The 19,358-nt window shown below is 38.9% G+C and overlaps 3 protein-coding genes across 3 annotated transcripts; all 3 read left to right on the forward strand.

Moving 5' to 3' along the window:
* Positions 1-2,394: 2,394 nt before the first annotated feature.
* Positions 2,395-3,327, forward strand: LOC150044636 (olfactory receptor 2Y1B-like). The gene has a single exon (XM_090321253.1). The coding sequence runs from the start codon at positions 2,395-2,397 to the stop codon at positions 3,325-3,327; it is 933 nt and encodes a 310-aa protein (XP_090177379.1).
* A 5,895-nt stretch (positions 3,328-9,222) lies between these two features.
* Positions 9,223-10,158, forward strand: LOC150044637 (olfactory receptor 2Y1B-like). Its single transcript, XM_090321244.1, has one exon. It carries the CDS (start codon positions 9,223-9,225, stop codon positions 10,156-10,158), a length of 936 nt encoding a protein of 311 aa, XP_090177370.1.
* A 3,697-nt stretch (positions 10,159-13,855) lies between these two features.
* On the forward strand, positions 13,856-14,791 carry LOC150044638 (olfactory receptor 2Y1B-like). The gene has a single exon (XM_090321243.1). It carries the CDS (start codon positions 13,856-13,858, stop codon positions 14,789-14,791), a length of 936 nt encoding a protein of 311 aa, XP_090177369.1.
* The last annotated feature ends 4,567 nt before the right edge of the window (positions 14,792-19,358 follow it).

A 19,358-nucleotide genomic window follows, 5' to 3' on the forward strand; every position in this document is an offset into this window, starting at 1 on the left:
TGTCTTCCTCTCTAATTGCACACATTTAAGAAAGTAGTTTTTTTAAAGGTAACCCATTAAGTCCCTTTAAAAACTCAAATTCTATGATGCTATGCTCTAAAAAAATAAATGGCAGATATCACAGCCAAGAGGCACAGAATGAAAGCATGGACAGTGTTGTAGAAATAAAAGGTAGGGATTTTATTTTTCTTTCTTCTATTTTTTTTGAGTAGTAGATATTGGGTGAGAAGTTATATCATGTGGAGACAACATTTCTGTGTAGCTACATGTGAAACAATTCATTACTGCAATCATTGAATGTCAACCAAGCTAATTACAAGTAATACTGGATTTTTGGTCTTCTGCTAGTAAATTTAGGTGAGTTTTTGCTGGTTATTGTAAAGTCTTGTAAATCACTCTAGAGACTTATGAGATAAAATGGGATATTGTGTGATTTCTACTGTGAAATGAATCAGGTGCCCCTTGAAGTATGACTAAGTGCAAAAAAACACATGGTAATGGTGATTAATAGAAGGATGCCTTGATGCCTATTTAGTTTCAATAGGAAGATTGGTTTATCAAGTTCTAATAAGAGGGATACACATGTAGGCATAATGGGAAGAAGTGAAAATAGATTCAAAAAAGAATATATGGTGGAGCAATAAAGGAATTTGTGTATCCTCCTTCCTTTGCCCAAATACATTCACATGGATTAAGTTCTATGGCTTAAATGTGTAGTCTGATAATACATTAAGTTAGCAAGACTGTGGTTAAGGCTATCATACTACATACTGTTGTAAAAATTTAAAGATGACTTATTATCAAGAAATTTATTATCATAGCTATACCCCTGTGGCTCAGGCCTCTCATCCTAACTACTAAGACTTTCAGGATTCTGAGAAACCCTCTCTTAATGGAGTGCTACATATGGTGGCACATGTCTGTTGTTCAAGCTATCAGGAAACCTAATATAAGTGGATTGCACATAGGCACTCTCTTCGATTCCATCTGAAAAATAACTAGCAACAATCAGAACTGGAGGTATGACTCAATACTGCCAAAAATGTTGTAATAAATGATTATATTATATACTATTGCTATATTACTATACAGTGACCTCTTATGTAACTATGATATAACATAAACTAATATTTTGAAGAGTATCAAAGAATCAGAGATGCAAAAACAGATTAGGACAACACACACTAATCTTTGTAATGCAGAAGACCAATAGAAAAGTCAAAACCATTAGGAATGGAGATTACTTTTTTAAAGTGTAGTTAAGATTATTAAAGCAAAAGTGATCAGGGCTGAGTGGAATAATTCAACCATCTAATAAAAATATTTCATTTAAGGGGAGGGGGTGGGAGGGAGGAAAATGGGGACAAAAACATGAAAAGGGGTATCAATGTGTGTGAAGTAATTCTTCTTCTATCTGGCAAATATAACTGTAACCCCTCTATTAATTACAATAAAAAGAAAAAGAAAAAAGAACACAAATATTTCATTTAATACAGAAACATTTTTGCAATATATCGAAAGGCCATCTTAGAACTTTTCCTGTCCTTTTCCTCACAGGCAGATCTTTTTATTAGGTTTTTGAAGTGTTAATTTTAGTTAGTAATCATAGTCAGATATCCCATTTATTCTTTGCTCTATACATGCATAGCCCCTTAATCGTTAAAATCCTTCACCACAATGGTGTATTCATGGTAACTGTTGACCCTACATGGAGATATCATTTCCATGTGCTTTTGGAGTCATATGTAGAAAAAGATATCTTTGACAAGATCAACATAAAAATTGATTTAAATAATTACCTCTCGTCGCTTTATAGTTCCAGGTGTTATAAACAAAGCATTAACTTTTTCAGTTGACATTTGTGTTTAGAGTGAGATAAGGGTAATTTTGGTCCTTCTATATATGGATAACAAGGTTCTTCGCAAAACAAAGAAATAATGAGTACCAAATTCAGAAAGGAAGAAGTAGAATCACTCCTATTTATAAATTAAAATAGATACACACACATACACATACACACACACACACACAGACACACACATACACACACACGATTCTAAAGGCTTAGAGGCAAAAATTGAAAAAACTAAATTATAAATTAATAAATGATAATTGTTTATAAATTATACAATTATAAACAATAAATTAATTCAGTGCAATTGTAAGATATAAAAATCACACAAAGCACTTGCAATGATAATCAATAACCATTATCACTCTTAATCCAGTGATACGTGTACTAAAGAAGAACAAAATTAGATATAAAAGTCTCAACAGAATTGAACAACAAAATAGAAACTAGAGGCCATTGTCATGGAGTATTTAGGAAACAATACGAAATAAGATTTCTTCACCTAAGGCACTGTTTCATGTTACTTGTGCAGGTAAAAGGCTATGGGAAAACTTAACATTACTTTGGATGGTGGCTTCATTTTGGTGGGCTTCTCAGACTGGCCTCAACTGGAACTTCTCTTGTTCATCTTCATTTCAATTTTCTACTCCCTGACTCTCTTTGGCAACACCAGCATCATCATCCTTTCCCAAGTAGACCTCCGGCTGCACACGCCCATGTACTTCTTCCTCTCCCACCTCTCCTTCCTGGATCTCTGCTACACCACCAGCACTGTGCCCCAGCTTCTGGTTAATCTTTCTGGACTTGATCGGACCATCAGCTATGGAGGGTGTGTGGCCCAGCTCTTTATCGTCCTCACCCTGGGTGGAACTGAGTGTGTGCTCCTGGTGGTGATGGCCTTTGACCGCTATGCTGCCGTGTGTCGTCCACTCCACTACACCACCATTATGAGTCCTCTTCTCTGCCAGGTACTGGCTATTGCTTCTTGGGTAGGAGGGCTTGTAAATTCTCTGATTCAGACAGGCCTCATGGCCATGCCTCTTTGTGGGCATCAACTAAATCACTTCTTCTGTGAAATGCCTGTACTCTTGAAACTAGCTTGTAAGGACACAGGAGAAATAGAAGCCAAGATGTTTGTGGCTCGAGCTTTTATCTTGGTGTTTCCTGCAGCTCTAATTCTTGGCTCCTATGCAAACATTGCTAGGGCAGTGCTGAAGGTCAAGTCAATGGCTGGGCGTAGAAAGGCTTTTGGAACCTGTGGGTCCCACCTTCTGGTAGTTTCTCTTTTTTTTGGCTCAGCCATCTACACCTACCTCCAGCCTATCCACAAGTATTCTGAGAATGAGGGGAAGTTTGTTGCCCTCTTTTATACCATAATCACACCTATGCTCAATCCTCTAATTTATACCTTGAGAAACAAGGATGTGAAGGAGGCTCTGTGGAAGGTACTGGGGATTGGCACAGACTCAGAGTAGAAGGCCAAAAGAGAGCCAGTACAAGTTTTTGTTGTTGTTGTTCTGCTCATATCCTGAAATTCATTCTGCTCCTTGTTCATCCTAGAAAACAGCTCTCATTATACCTCTAGGTTGTGATGCCTTCATTTTTGCAAATGTAATGTTAGGAATCTCTTTGAGATATTTTGTATTTTACTATCCAAGATATTTGTACAGGAGAGAGAAACAGCTAATTTACATCATAATGTTATAGAAGAAAGTGTGTAGGAAGAGAGTATAGATGTGTATATGGTCACATGCGGAATGTCGTGATGGGACCTATGCATTTCTGGGTCTGAAATTAATTGTGTTAGTACATTATCTCTCATCAATGAACACCAGGAAGGAGATAAAGTGCTGACACTTTACCTCTAGCCAATGAATACCACTATAATGTTCTGTCGATGACGCTTCTCTTGCATGTACAGGGAGTGGGCTCACTGCTGGCTTTCTAATTAATTGTGATGCTGACCACATCCCTTCATGTCTCAGGGTCTGTTTCTAAGTTTCCTGACTGTTGTTACCTTTTATCTTTCCAGTGATTACTTTTACTTAGTGCAAAAATAAGGAGATCACAATCAATGGCATGTCACAGAACAGGTAGTTTTGCATATCTTGTCATTTGTCATTGTCCTAAATCATTAGGACAGCACTGGGTAAAGAAGGAACCAAACTCTCATCAGCTGCAACAAAGGTCTCAGATTGCCGGCTTGGTGTCATATATTTTCATGTCTGAAGAAAAAATGGAAAAGACATGGGGATAAAAATGCTCTCCTAACATACACTAAGACTCTTGGTTCAGTCCACAGAACTGAAAAAATAAGAATGGAAATGACAGGAGCAATAAAAGAATGAGCCATGAGGGAGCGTTGTATGAAAGAAGAAAGAAACTTAAGTGAAATAGATGAGAGAGAAAAGTTCCTGCAGTGAGGTGTTGTGGAACATTCAAAGTGAGATGGAATATTCCAGTTCTGCTGCTATCATTTCCCTTCATTTATAGTCTCATATCAAAATGCAGATGTCCCTGTAAATAGGCCTTTGCAGTTGTAGTAAGCTTCATTTTGAATGAGTCATCTTTAATAGTGATAATATGAATAATCACTATATAATCATGAATTATTTTATGTAAACAATTTCATTGAGCCTTGTAATATAACTGCAAGAGTTTTGTTATATTCCCTGCTTACTCATTGTTGAACTACATCTCAGTGTGTTTGAGTTCACATAGCAAATATGGAATGAAGCTGAGATACTTTGTGCAACTCTAAACCCAGCCCTTACTTCTGTTTCACATTTCTAGGTCTCTTTTACTGAGAATGAATTCTGTGGGAATACATGTCTCTTGTGACCCTTTGGACTTATTATTCATGGTAGTGGCTAACTGGTCAGCTGAGATCATGGATCCTCTTAGCCAGTCCATTGCCAGTGAGTGATCCCAGTTTTTCTTAGTTGCTATTTGATTCATTCAGACAACATTAATCAGACAAACTAATCAGTAAAGGTAATATAGAATAAATGATGGAATTATATAATCATCTCTGGTACACAAAAAGCATTTGATAAAATTCAATGTCCTTTTGTAACAAAAGCTCTGAAGAAACTGTAAATAGAATCTATTTCAACATGATGATGGCTACCTATGACAAACCTATAGCCAAGATCATATTAAATAGGGAAAAACTGAAACAATTCCCTTTGAAGTGAAGAACAAGATGAGGTTACTTTACGCTCATCATTCTTATCTACTCTTTTCCAACCACTCTTATCTGACATAGCACTTAGATCCTTAGCCAGGGAAACAGGATAAGAGAAAGAAATAAAAGGAAATAAAACAGGATGCTATTATACAGTACTAAAAATGACCTAAATACTTTACTAACCTCTTATATCTAATAAATACATGCACAAAATTACAGGCTTAAAAAAGTCAGCATAAAGAAGTCTAGAAAATACTTTTCTATAATACACCATGGACAAAGAAAAATATTAGAAAAAATAATCCTATTCACAATTGAAATTAACATTAACTACACAAGTGAAAGACCTCTACAATTAAAACTATCAAACACTGAAGAAACAAGCTGGGGGCCGGGAGTTTGACCTAATGGTAGAGTGCTTGCCTAGCATGCACGATGACCCAGGTTCGATTCCTCGGTACCACATATGTAGAAAAAAAGCCGGAAGTGGTGCTGAGGCTCAAGTGGTAGAGGTCTAGCCTTGAGAAAGTCCAAGGACAGTGCTCAGGCCCTGAGCTCAAGCCCAGGACTGGCAAAAAAAAAAAAAGAAAGAAGCTGAAGAAGGTACCAGAAGATGGGAAGAACTTCCATATTTATAAATTGTCAGAATTAATATTATGAGGATAGCTAGACCTCAGATAGCAATCTATAGTCAGTGTCATTTCTTTTAAATATCTAATGTCATTTTTTACAAAAAATTAATCATAAAATTCATATGGAAGCATAAAAATTCAAATAACCAGAGCAATCCTGGACAAAAAGAAAATGTGGATATACCACAATATCTGACAGTAACCCCTCTATACATCATCTTACAATAAAATTTAAATTTAAAAAATTATACTCCAGAGCCATACTAACAAATATAACCCAGAAATAAACTCACACAATGACAATCATCTGGTTTTAGACAAAGGTGACAAAAACATATGCTTGATGGGCGGAGAGTTTGGCCTAGTCGTAGAGTGCTTGCCTAGCATGCACGAAGACCCGGGTTGGATTCCTTGGTACCACATATATAAAAAAAAGCTGGAAGTGGTGCTGAGGCTCAAATGATAGAGCTCTAGCCTTGAGAAAGTCCAAGGACAGTGCTCAGGCCCTGAGCTCAAGCCCAGGTCTGGCAAAACAAAAAACATATGCTTGAAGAAGGGGTATCAATGTTCAAGAAGTAATGTACCCATGACCTGACAATGTAACTGTAACCACTCTATACATTATCCCAACAATAAAAAAGAAAAAATATTTTAAAAATAATATCAATTTTTAAAACATGCTTGAGAAAAGATAGTTTCTTTAATAAAGGTTTGGAATACTGAATATCCACATATAGAAAGCTGGAAAAACCCTGTACAAAAATCAATTCAAATGGAGCAAAGACCATAACGTAAGACCTGAAACTTTGAAACAACTACAGGAAAACAGAGAAGACACTAGAAGTCACACTAATTTGTGAACAGGGCTCTAGTAGCACAGAAAATAAGAATTAAACTTGATAAACAGAGTGGCATCAAATAAAAACAACTGCACAGCAAAGGAAGTAGTTACCAGAATGGTAAGACAACCTACAGAATGAAAGAAAATCTTTGCAAGCTATTTCTATGACAAAAGATTAATGTCTAAAATGTGTAAAGAATCTATAAAAAAAAGTTAGAAATGGTGGCTTACACCTGTAATTCTAGCTACTCAGAGGCTGAGATTGGGGAGATTGCAGTTTTAGGCCAGCCTGAGGGAAGAAAAAAGCTTATGAGATTCCACTTCAACAGAGATGGCTAAGCATGCTGGCACATGCCTGTAATTCAAGCCACAACAGAGGCATAGGTAGGAGGATCACAGTCTAAGGCCAGCTACAGGCAAAGAAGGAGTGTTCTGGAGGATACTGAAGAGATCGCTTTGGTTGGGAAGAGAATGGGGAATAATGAGAATTGAGGGCTGCCAGGCAGAGCTTGCAGGACCTATCAGGTGATTAAAATTTCCACAATGGGGCCCAGAGGTCTCCAAGGCCACCTTTGGTAAATAACTCTATGAGTGCTTTAGGGAGGCCTTGCCGATGCCCACTGGGCAGAATTGGCATATTTAGCCATACTGTTAGGACATGTAGCTGCTGCAGTAGCCCAGCCTCAGGGTCAGGAGGTGGCCTGATCATCTAGCTTCTTCCTCATCTTAGTAAGTTAGGGCTAGAGGTGGGCTGTGGTTAAGGGGGATCGTGCACTAGAATGACTTCTCCAGCACCACTTCCCACCGCAGGCCATCCCACTGCAGGCGAAATCACAACCAAGAAGTCTTTAAGCTAGTCATCGCTAATGTCACCAGTCTCCAGTGGACCTCATTTCCCTCAATGACAATAGATCTGAGGGAGGCAAAAGCAGCGTTTTTCTTTCCTCGAACTCCAGGTAAGTGCTCACTGGAGGACACTGACTTGACAGTTAAAATACACAAAACAAAGGCTGGGAATGTGGATTAGTGATAGGGTGCCTGCCTAGCATGTATGAGGCCCTGGATTCCATTTCTCAATACCCATAAACAGAAAAAAGCTGGAAGTGGCACTGTGGCTCAAGTGGTAGTGCTAGCCTTGAGCAAAAGAAGCCCCAAGTTCAAGTCCTAGAGAACAAGAGATATTCCCCTATGGAATTAGCACTGTGTTCTATTGTGTTGGGTGTTGAGTTTGAGGACATATACGGTTGCTACTGATAGACTTTGCTCTCTATCAACTATCCATCTACCCCCGACCTACTCTACATACAGCATATAAAAATTGCTATCTTTAAGATAAACTTCCAACTTCATAAACTCAGGAAAATAAGACTAAACATATAAAACCCCATGAGGGTTGACTTAAAACATTTTTGATGATTTTAAAAATCATCCCCAAACACGAATCCTATGATGCCAATGCTCTAAAATGCAAGAACTAATTGGAGCCATCGGAGACAGAAAACAGTACATGCCTGATCAATGTTGTCGAGACGAATGAAGAAAATTTTTCTTTTGCTTAACTGTCGGGGTTTTTGTTGTCAGGGTAATGTATAGAGGGGTGACAGGAAGGAGTAGGCTGAAGCAGAATGAGATCATTGAAAGGGGTGACAGAGATCAAGATGTATAATATTCATAAACTACTTTGTTAAATGACACCTCCCCTATACAACTACTTGAAGTTTTTTTTTTTTTTAAAAAGAGCTTAGGAAAAAAATATCCAAAGTAGATAAGGCTGGGGAGAAAGAAACAACTCTTCCTGAGAGGAGATGATGAGGGATGGAGTTACCAATTCGAGAATAAGAAAAATATATACAAGATTAGGATTGATTAAAAGAAACATATTTATCATATTTTTTTTCTGAAGATGGATTCTCATTCCTATAAGAGTTCTGTAACACCTGAGAGCTGGCCATGAGCAAACTTCCAGGACTGGGACAGTGCCTATAGCATTGAAGGAAATAAATGAAGGTCAAAGTCCAAGTTGAGATCAAAATTGAGATCACAGCTAATTTAGTCCTGGGCCTAATTTACTGCATGTACCAGCAAAAAGAACAAAAGAAAACAGCACAGAATATCAAATGCTGTATTTTATCCATTAATTTTTTTTTGCCAGTCCTGGGATTGAGCTCAGGGCCTGAGCATTGTCCTTGGACTTTCTCAGGGCTAGAACTCTACCAGTTGAGCCTCATCACCACTTCCGGCTTTTTTCTATGTATGTGGTACCAAGGAATCGAACCTGGGTCTTCATGCATGCTAGGCAAGCACTCTGCCACTAGGCCAAACTCCTGGTCCTTACCCATTAATTTTTAAAAGTTTCCACATCTGTTTATTTTGACTGCTCAACTAAATACTGGGAAGAAGGCAACAGTTTGGCTCTACTTTCAATGAAATCGATGTCACAGCCATGTGGTTAGGTTATTTAGCTAAACTCATAAAGAAAGAGGCTAGCTTTCCAGCAAAAGTTACATAGCTATTAATCCAACGACTTTAATGCTAGAAAAAAGTAGAATAAAGAACAAAAGGCTCTACAGAACCAAAATGAATAATAAAATGGAAGGTAAAACTCGCATTCTGGACTATTTAGTGGATGTTATGAAACAAGATATTAATTTGCAGTCTTTCTAGTGGGAATTTAATTGTCTTCTGCTTTTCCTCCAAGTGAAAGGCTATGGGAAGATGCAACATCACTTTGGGACAGAGCTTAATTTTGGTGGGCTTCTCAGACTGGCCTCAACTGGAGCTTCTCCTTTTTATCTTCGTTTTGATTTTTTATTCCCTAACTCTCTTTGGCAACACCACCATCATCATCCTCTCCCGACTGGACCCTCGCCTGCACACGCCCATGTACTTCTTCCTCTCCCAACTCGCCTGCCTGGATCTCTGCTTCACCACCAGCACGGTGCCCCAGCTTCTGGTTAATCTTTCTGGATTTGATCGGACCATCAGCTATGGAAGGTGTGTGACCCAGCTCTTCATCGTCCTCACCCTGGGTGGAACAGAGTGCGTGCTCCTGGTGGTGATGGCCTTTGACCGCTACGCCGCCGTGTGTCGTCCACTCCACTACACGACCATCATGAATCCCCATCTCTGCCATGCTTTGGCTACTGTTTCCTGGGTGGGAGGCCTGGTGAACTCTCTGGTTCAGACAGGTCTTCTGATGGCCATGCCTCTCTGCGGCCACTGTCCAAATCACTTCTTCTGTGAGATGCCTGTCCTCATGAAGCTGGCTTGTGAGGACACAAGAGGAACAGAGTCATATATGTTTGTTGCTGGGGCCATAATCTTGGTGTTTCCTGTATCACTGATTCTAGGCTCCTATGCACGCATTGCTAGGGCAGTGCTGAAGGTCAAGTCGATGGCCGGACAAAAAAAGGCTGTTGGTACGTGTGGGTCTCACCTTCTAGTGGTTTCTCTGTTTTATGGCTCAGCCATCTACACCTACCTCCAACCCAAGGGCAGTTATTCTGAGAGTGAAGGGAAATTTGTTGCCCTTTTTTACACTATAATCACCCCTATGCTCAACCCTCTGATTTACACCCTGAGGAACAAGGATGTGAAGGGGGCTCTGTGGATGGTGTTAGGGAGAGGCAGGGAGTTGAGTTAGGTGCTCAATAAGAGAACATCGGTGAGAGGAAAATAGATTTCTGTGTTAAACATCAATTGATTAATGATGAAAAGAGAAAAATCATAAAATGTTAAGAAGAATGAGTTGAAATTTTGGCTTTTCCTCTGAGATACTTTTTTTAATCATATTTTGTATTTTTTAATGAACACATAACAATCCTAAGGAGGGAGAGGCTCTGTGAATTCTTAGGTGTACTTTTTTTGATAAATCTAAAGACCAAATAATACAAAGTTGATTGCCAATAAAAATATACAAGATTTATTACATTTGGTTATACGTAGGGATCTTTACAGAAGAGTGAATTCCATATGAAATTACCACAGCAATGTGTTTTTCTACTTTTTAAGGAAAGAGCAACAAATTTGCAAGAGAATGGTAAGACAAATAGTTCTATGGCCTGGATAGTAAATTAAAGGGATAGCAAAACAGACATATAAAATGGTGTGAAACTAGTGTGGTAGGCTTCCTAAAGACATAGAATTTGTTCTCACTGTGGAATATCTGGTAGAATGAGGGTCAAAGTAGGGAAGGGTAAGGAATGCTAAGCTCTAGACTGACTCACTAGGGAAAGTAAGAAGATGTGTTCATGGAATACTGAGTACATCCATCACTTTGGTTAGGACAGCCCAAAGGGAATGGAGAACAAAGGAATGCAAAGCTGATTTTGGAGAGCCAATCAGTAGATTATAATTGCCACATGATGGCTCTCTGGGGTCTCCAAGGACACACCTGGCAAACAACTATCCTTACATTGGTTTAGGGAAGGATGATCAATGCCCACATGCAAGACTGGTGTGCTCAGTCTTAGGGTCAGGAGGTGTTTTAATGACACAGCAGTTCAGACTTATGGACAGGTGGAGAGAGGACTGATACTATACCAGCTGATGATACAGTTGATTAGAGCAAACTACAGAAGAAAATCTTTGAGGAGGATGTTCCCGCTTCCAAGCTTATGAGCTTCACACATCTGTGCTGCTAATGCCACATGCTGTCATGACTTATGAACAGAGCTACAGAAAACCTCACCTGAATATAAATGAGTCTTTTTCAGTCATCTATAAGCATCACCAGTCTCCCACTGGCCCCTTATTTCCTTTGAAGCAGCCAGAACTGACCATTTTCTTTCTTTGAATTCCAGGTGAGTACTGACTGAGTCACTCTGACTTCAGAGTTACTATCTAGACAAGAAATGTTCTAGTATGAAATTACTACTGGGTTCCATTTTATTGAGGTCTCAATGAGGATACTGTAATGTTGAGTTCATGAAAAACACACTTTATCACAGATTCTCATTCTCTATCACCTCTTAACCCACTCTCTACACATACGGCCTCAAAAAACTTTCTCTCCACACTCACAAACTTAGGAAAACAAGTCATTCTAATGTAAACTATGAAAGCTGATTTAAAATCACTTTGAAGTGGCTTCCAAACTCAAATCCTATGATGCCAAGACTATACTAAACAAAGTAAACATCAGAGGCAGGACACACAGAGCAGAGACATGGTAAGAGCTGTGGAAATACATCAATAAACTACTTTTTGGGGGGAGAAGTACACAATCGAAGGGAACCAGAAGGAGATGTTATTTGTGACAAGTCAGTGAAGACAAGCTATCTGTATTCATACTGATTTACTGTAGAATTACTTAAAGTTAATAAAAATTTAAAGCAAGCTATTTGTTCACTGAATGTCAACTAAGTTAAAATCAGTTTCTGATTAGTTGTTCTTCTATTGGAGAGTGAAGGTTGTTTATTAACAAGCATTAAATAGAAGAGGTTTACAGATCACACACACCCCCCAAAGACTTGTGGGGTCTGACTGAATATTTCTGTGGTTTCCAATGTGAATGTGATGATGCTGAGTGGAGTCTGTAGAAGAGCAGGTGGTGATGGAGATAGGGAGAAGGATATTTTGGTTTGACATCTTAAGTTCAATAGGTAGATCTTCTTAGCAGTGATAAGGTAGCTATACCTGTAGGTATAACAGGAAGAAATGAAACTAGATTCATGGCTGAACAATGGTGTAAGAAAGGAATCTGTATATCCTCTTCCTACATTCTATAATCATAGAACATTAAATTCTATGAAGAGAAAGTTGCTCCATTGTAGTCTGACAATATCACTAAACCAGTGGATTTAATAACTATATGCAGTTGGAAAACTAGCCCACATGATTTCTGATCAACAAGTTTATACTGATGAAGATAATGCATCCATCCCTAGAAGCATGGGTAAAAAAAAATAAACATAGATAATCATGATCTTTATCATGCAGAAAACCAAATAAATCAAATATGTAAATGTCAAAATAATGTCTGTTCCAAGGAAAGGGCTGTTGCCTATTTATTGCGTGTGCTCCTTAATCAGGCTTCCTCACTTGCTGTCATGCACTGGACCAATCCCTAAGCCAGTGTAGCCATAGTCAGCGCCTACGTGAGTTATGAGAAGAACTAGGAATATATGGGATCTACCAGAGCCCTATATGTGCCTCCATGTGTTGACCACGCCATAATTTGCCCTTTATGAATGGAAACATTTCCCATGGAGGTTTTCTCTTCACAATTACCACAGATAGTCATAAATCAGACCCTAGCTGGTGGCCACACAGAGCAAGGAACCCAAGTGAGCTGTACTGCACAGGTCTGTACTGAACTCAGCTGTACTGCGCTGTACTGAAGTCGTCAGTAGCAACATTTTCAGGTCAGGTTTAATGCCAATGTTCAGCTGGACATGGATGGTTCTACAGATCAAACCACTAGCAGTCGTAAACTGGGAACATTAGAAGGCTGGACACTTCTCAGCACTCACAAGTTGTCACACAGATGTTTAATTCCTGGATAGTGTCATATGGACACTTTCTCTCACAAGGCTTGAAAAAAATTAAAACTTCAACCAAGATGCTACAGGGTCTTAAGCCTTTCTCTTTATAGAATGTGCATCAAGTGAAGATTCTCTTGGGTTTTTTTTCCTATCACAAATCACATAATATATTTTGGTTGTGATTGTTACAGATAGCAATCTATCACATGGATAAAAGCTAGAAAAAAAAGTGCTTTCCTTCCCATTGTATAAAACCAAGTTGATACACTACAATAATTTGCATTCCTACAAAAAATTGTATTTTGGGAAATCGGTTTCTATATTGTAACTTTGGTGTCCTAATCTCAGTGTGAGGAAGGTGAGTGTATCTTCTCTACTTTCAAACAAGGAAGCATCTACATCCAAAGAACTGAGTGACTTGGCTAATGTCATGAAACAAATAGGTAGAAGGATGTCAAGCAGACTTCAGTCATAGTCTACAATACTCCCAATCTAGTAATCTCAACATCAGACAGGGAAATCATACCACTAAGGGGTATTTAGAGAGAGAATGCAATCAGAGTTTTTTGTTTTTTTGGGTTTTTTTTTTTTGCCAGTCCTGGGCTTGAGCTCAGGGCCTGAGCACTGTCCTTGGGTTTTTTCTCAAGGCTAGAGCTCTACCACTTGAGCCTCAGCACCACTTCTGGCTTTTTTCTATGTATGTGGTACCGAGGAATCGGACCTGGGTCTTCATGCATGCTAGGCAAGCACTTTAACCACTAGGCCAAACTCCCGGCCCCTGCAATCAGAGTTTTAAATCTCATTCTTCATAAGAGGTATTGAATTGTCTTCCATTATTTCTGCAGGTAAATGGTCATGGGAAGTCTCAACACCAGTTTAGACAATGGCTTCATTTTGGTGGCCTTCTCAGATTGGCCTCAATTGGAATTTCTCTTTTTTGTCCTCATTTCAGTTTTCTACTCCTTAACTCTCTTCGGTAACACCACCATCATTGCTCTCTCTCGACTGGACCTCCGGCTGCACACGCCCATGTACTTCTTCCTCTCCCACCTCTCCTTCCTGGATCTCTGCTACACCACCAGCACGGTGCCCCAGCTTCTGGTTAATCTTTCTGGACTTGACAGGACCATCAGTTACAGAAGGTGTGTGGCCCAGCTGATCATATTTCTCTCCTTGGGTGGAACTGAATGCATGCTCCTCATGGTGATGGCCTTTGACCGTTACGCTGCTGTGTGTCGTCCATTACACTACACGACAATCATGCGTCCCTTACTCTGCCAGATGCTGGCTACTGTCTCCTGGGTGGGAGGGATCTTGAACTCACTGATTCAGACCAGTCTCGCAATGGCCATGCCTCTCTGTGGCCACCAACTGAATCACTTTATCTGTGAGCTGCCTGTTCTCCTGAAGTTGGCTTGTGAGGACACAGGCGGAACAGAGGCCAAGATGTTTGTGGCTCGAGTCATAATGATTGCCGTGCCTGCCGCTTTAATTCTAGGCTCCTATGCACACATTGCCAGGGCAATGATGAAGGTCAAGTCCACGGCTGGACGCAAAAAGGCTTTCGGGACTTGTGGGTCCCACCTTGTAGTTGTTTCTCTTTTTTATGGCTCAGCCATGTACACATACTTACAACCCAGGGAACGTTATTCTGAGAGTGAGGGGAAGTTTGCTGCCCTTTTTTATACCATAATCACTCCCATGCTCAATCCTCTGATTTATACTCTGAGAAACAAGGATGTGAAGGGAGCTCTGAGGAAGGTACTGAGGAGAGACAGAGCTGTGGGGTAGGAGGAGAAAGGGAAGCTATAAAACTTTGTCACGGTTCTTGTCCTGTGGCCCATCCCATTCTTCAGCTCTGTGAGTCACTTAAAAATAACCCTTGATAGACCTCAGGATTTTGATGCCTTCCTCTTTTCAGAATTGGATATGAAGATCTCTAGAAATGGTTTCTAGAATGGTTTATTACACAGGACAAAGTCAGAGCTGATTTATACTACAATTCATGAAGAAGTGATGTATTTAAGGAGAAAGAATAAATGTGAATAATGAGTGGTGTATTTAAGGAGAAAGAATAAATGAGAGTAACACAAGCAAAAAAAAAGACAGAGAAATTCCTGTGGAATGCCTTTCCAGTGAAAAGGTATGGGAAATACAAGTTGTACCAAGCCAAACTGGAGAGATCATCTACCATTATCATTTGTTTTTGGAGAATTTGAATTCAGAGCCTCATGCTTCCTAGGCAAGCACCCTACCATCTGAGCCAGGCCTACAGCCCTTTTTGCGTTAGGTGATTACTTAAGTATAATCTTGCTTTTCTTCCCAAGCTAACCAAAACATTCCTAATTTCACCTTCCATGTAACTGGATAATAGATTATATACAGGTCAGTTTCAGACATAGGATCGCACTAATGTTTTTACCCAGTCTGATGTCAAGCCATTGTTTCCCCATCTCTCACCCTACATAGCTGGGGTTACAGGTGTGTACCACCAAATCTGGCCCAATGTCACTTTTCATGTACATGAATGATGACTTCAAATAAAAGTAACACCAATGCGACCCAGAAGTCTCTATGATGCCTTTACACTCCAAGGAAATGAAATCGGTACCATGAAGAGATTGTGGCATTGGAGTGTCTATAGTAACATGCTCCACCTATGTAAGATCAAAACACGAACCTAAATGTCCATCAGTAAGTGAATAAAGATGCTTGTGCTGTGTAGCTGTATTCGATATGCTCTTTTGTACATGGCTGTTTGATCTAGTAGGTCTAAATAATCACGGAAATGTGACATTTCCTCATGACTACTCCATGCAGATCATTTGTCCCTTGCTGAAAGTGGCACATTGGAGTTGCCTAGTGTATCTTTTATTAATATCTCCTATATGAATTTAGATACTTATTAATACGTTCTGAATATACTGAGGTGCTGATATGAGATTATACACAGAGAAAACACAGGTCTCTGCATTATACTAACATCAAACTTATTCAAGGCATAAATATGAAAAAGGAGTTTCATAAAACTTTCCAAAGGGTTGACAAGAGAGTTTTACGGTGTTATCTCGAAGATGCTTTGTCACATTTTATAATTCGTAATTGTACATATCATGAAAGATGGACAAGTTTTCAGTACCAAACCTTGGCTCGGTGTGAATGCTTTGGCAGAATCTATTAACCTAACAGGTTAACCTAATACAGGGTTGAGATAAGAGAAAAGCTTCAGCAAATTAAAAAAGAAAGTAAACATTCAGAAGGATGCTTACAACAAAGCATTAGTAGTAGTAGTACTATAACAGTATGTTACAGTGATCTAAAAATGTTTAACTGCTGTCCCAGGGTCCCAGCACAGGTTAGTCCCTGCCACGGTTTACCTTCTCTGTTCTTATTAAAATATTCTATTTACTTTTTCTTGAACTTCTAGAACTACACATATACACAGAAGAAATCAGTAATGAAGATCTTACAGCAAAATGTTCCTAATAGCCAGGGGAGAAAACAATTCAATGGTCCATCCATCCATAAAGAAATGGATAGAGAAAACATGACATAATCACAAAAAGAGACATTACTTATCATTAAAAAGAAAGATGTGCTGAAACATGCTATTATATCCATGAAATGTGAAGGAATAATGCTAAAGGAAGCAGCTGTACATGAAAGATCACATGTTAATGAGCCCCTTTATCCCAGAAAAAATGCATTAATTCTTGTCTGGAAAGCATGAGTAAACAGAGATCACAGAAGAGCATCAGATACGTGTTAGGAAAATAAAAATATTCTAAAATAACTTAAATCCATTTCTGGTAATACCAGAAAACCATTTTGCATCACATAACTTAATATATTGTTTGATGTAGAATTCTATCTCAATAAAAGCAGCACAAAATGGTAATTCTAACTGAAGTTATTGTAGGTTTGTTTAATTGAGTTAATGGATGTCAGACTTCCAACGAGAGTATTTGACACATCATAAGTGCTACATTCAGAGTAGCTATCTTGTTTTTCTCCATGGAACCATTCATCTAAGAGGGCATTTCCCATCTTCTTGTAAAGTGACAGTCTCCTTCATGATCATACATAAGATTATCTTCTCTCTGCATTAAATCACTCCCAATAAAGTAGCAGGGCTTTAACTAGTTTTTAATGTTTCCTACCATCATTTAAAGATGTCTGAATAAAAGGATAAAATCTTTCCCTTGCTACTTTAAATGTAATAATTTCAGGTAGCATCTGTCTATGCCGTAGACTAGAGGGTTCTCTGAGGTCATAGGCCACACTTACCAAAGATTTACAAAGAGGAAACACTGAATAAATGATATTTAAGCTAACTGCTGATGACTGAATGTGTACTGATACCAGATGCCTCGCATGAATTATATCAACAATTGTCATGAAAAAAGCACAGTAATATCACCTGTCAGTGGGGAAACTGAGATTGAAACTTTGTCATGAACACTTCAAAGTCCCATCTTCCTGTGTCACAGAAATTCCTAACATGATACTATGATTCCAAAACTGGACACATATAATCTTATTTTTTTACCTATTTTTAACTTTTGGGGGGGACAAGAGTACAAGATGACCCAACTCCATAATCCTCATACCTTAGCCTCTCAAGTGCTAGGTGTGTACCACCAACTCAAGATATAATTCTTTAGTCCAATCAAAATCTGGTCTCATCAACTGCTTCTTGCTTCAGTGATTTTCCCCCCCATATACATGGCAGTTTCAGTATAAGTTGCTCAGTGATTGATTTGTGAGAATCTTGTCTGTGGACTTCTAAGACAATGTACTTTTCCATCCATGGTGGCCATTCAAAACAAGTTTTCACACCCAGTTAAACTAGATGTATAAACTATACTTATTGCCCAAAGTTATTCATACTAATCATAGGAAATGATTCTGTTGACAAAAAATCAGCCATCAGGCGCCGGGAGTTTGGCCCAGTGGTAGAGTGCTTGCCTAGCATGCACGAAGACCTGGGTTCGATTCCTCGGTACCACATACATTGAAAAAAGCTGGAAGTGGTGCTGAGGCTCAAGTGGTAGAGTGCTAAGCCTTGAGAAAGTCCAAGGACAGTGCTCAGGCCCTGAGCCCAAGCCCAGGACTGGCAAAAAAAAAAATCAGCCATCAAATAAAAGCAATTCTTATTCCCATGTATATTGCTTCATTTATTAACTCAGTCTAGATAATCTGCGTGATTTCTAAACAAAAATCAATTTTTACAGATTTTCATGCAAAGTTTAATGTTTTACTTAACAAAATTTATTTAACATCCATGAGTCATGAAAGAAAGCACTATTCATTTTGCAGCTTCTGTAGGGATACCAAGAAGCTAATATTGCTTGGTATAAACAATAATTTACAAGTATATATGCAATAATAATAAAGCCAGAAACTATAAGCAATAATAATAAAGCAAGAAACCAATATTCCTTCACAATTTTCTCCATATAATTTCTGTATAATAAATCATCAGTTCTGCCTAATTATTTCATTTTGCCAATTCTGGGCTTGAGCTCAGGGTCTGAGCACAGTCCTTGGACTTTCTCAAGGTTAGAGCTCTACCACGTGAACCTCAGCACCACTTCTGGCTTTTTTCTGTGGTACCAAAGAATTGAACCTGGGTCTTCGTGCATGCTATGCAGTACTCTACCACCAGGCCAAACTCTCGGCCCCTGCATAATTATTTTTATATTCCCTATGTTTCAACTACTGAGGAGCCTGAAGCTCTGAGGGGGACCAAAACATATTTATAAGTCTTACAGAGAGGGTTAAACTAGAGAAAAGAGGGTTGAACTAGAGAAAAGAGAATGACTGTTCCTGGGGAGGTGATAAAGAATGGCATCACCAGCTAGACAAAAACTTGAAGATTAAGGATTTATTTGTGGGGGCTTTTCTTAGAATAGATTCTTCCTTATCAGTACTGTGTGGCACATAGTACATCAGAGCTTCCTGGATTGGTCCAGTCATATCTGCAGAAGAAAGCAGATGGGCAACAGAGGTAAAATTTGTGGTCTTGACCTGCTTAGTCCTGGATCCTAATCTCCTCAAACACTCTGTCTTATAGAAAGGAAAAGGACCGAGAGAGAACAATATTAAACAGTGATACTGCACTTTACGGCTTTTATTTGTAAAAGTGATCTCTCATTCATCATTGCTTTTGTGTCCTAATCCCATTACCATGAAGAAGAGGATGTCAGATCCCTCCACTTTCAGGCAAGGAATCATCACACTCACATTGAGTGTCCTGGCTGACATCATGGACCAAACATGTGGCAGGACAAGGGTTCAAAGATAAAATTACAAAAAGAAAAAAAAAAAGATCAAATTACTCATGGTCCATTGACCA

Source organism: Megascapheus bottae, chromosome 29 (assembly GCF_031878675.1).
Source record: "Megascapheus bottae isolate mThoBot1 chromosome 29, mThoBot2.hap1, whole genome shotgun sequence".
NCBI lineage: Eukaryota > Metazoa > Chordata > Mammalia > Rodentia > Geomyidae > Megascapheus > Megascapheus bottae.

Bases quoted from the DNA above. Each gene is read 5' to 3' on its own strand.
- LOC150044636 (XM_090321253.1), top strand. From the start codon at position 2,395: ATGGGAAAACTTAACATTACTTTGGATGGTGGCTTCATTTTGGTGGGC.
- LOC150044637 (XM_090321244.1), top strand. From the start codon at position 9,223: ATGGGAAGATGCAACATCACTTTGGGACAGAGCTTAATTTTGGTGGGC.
- LOC150044638 (XM_090321243.1), top strand. From the start codon at position 13,856: ATGGGAAGTCTCAACACCAGTTTAGACAATGGCTTCATTTTGGTGGCC.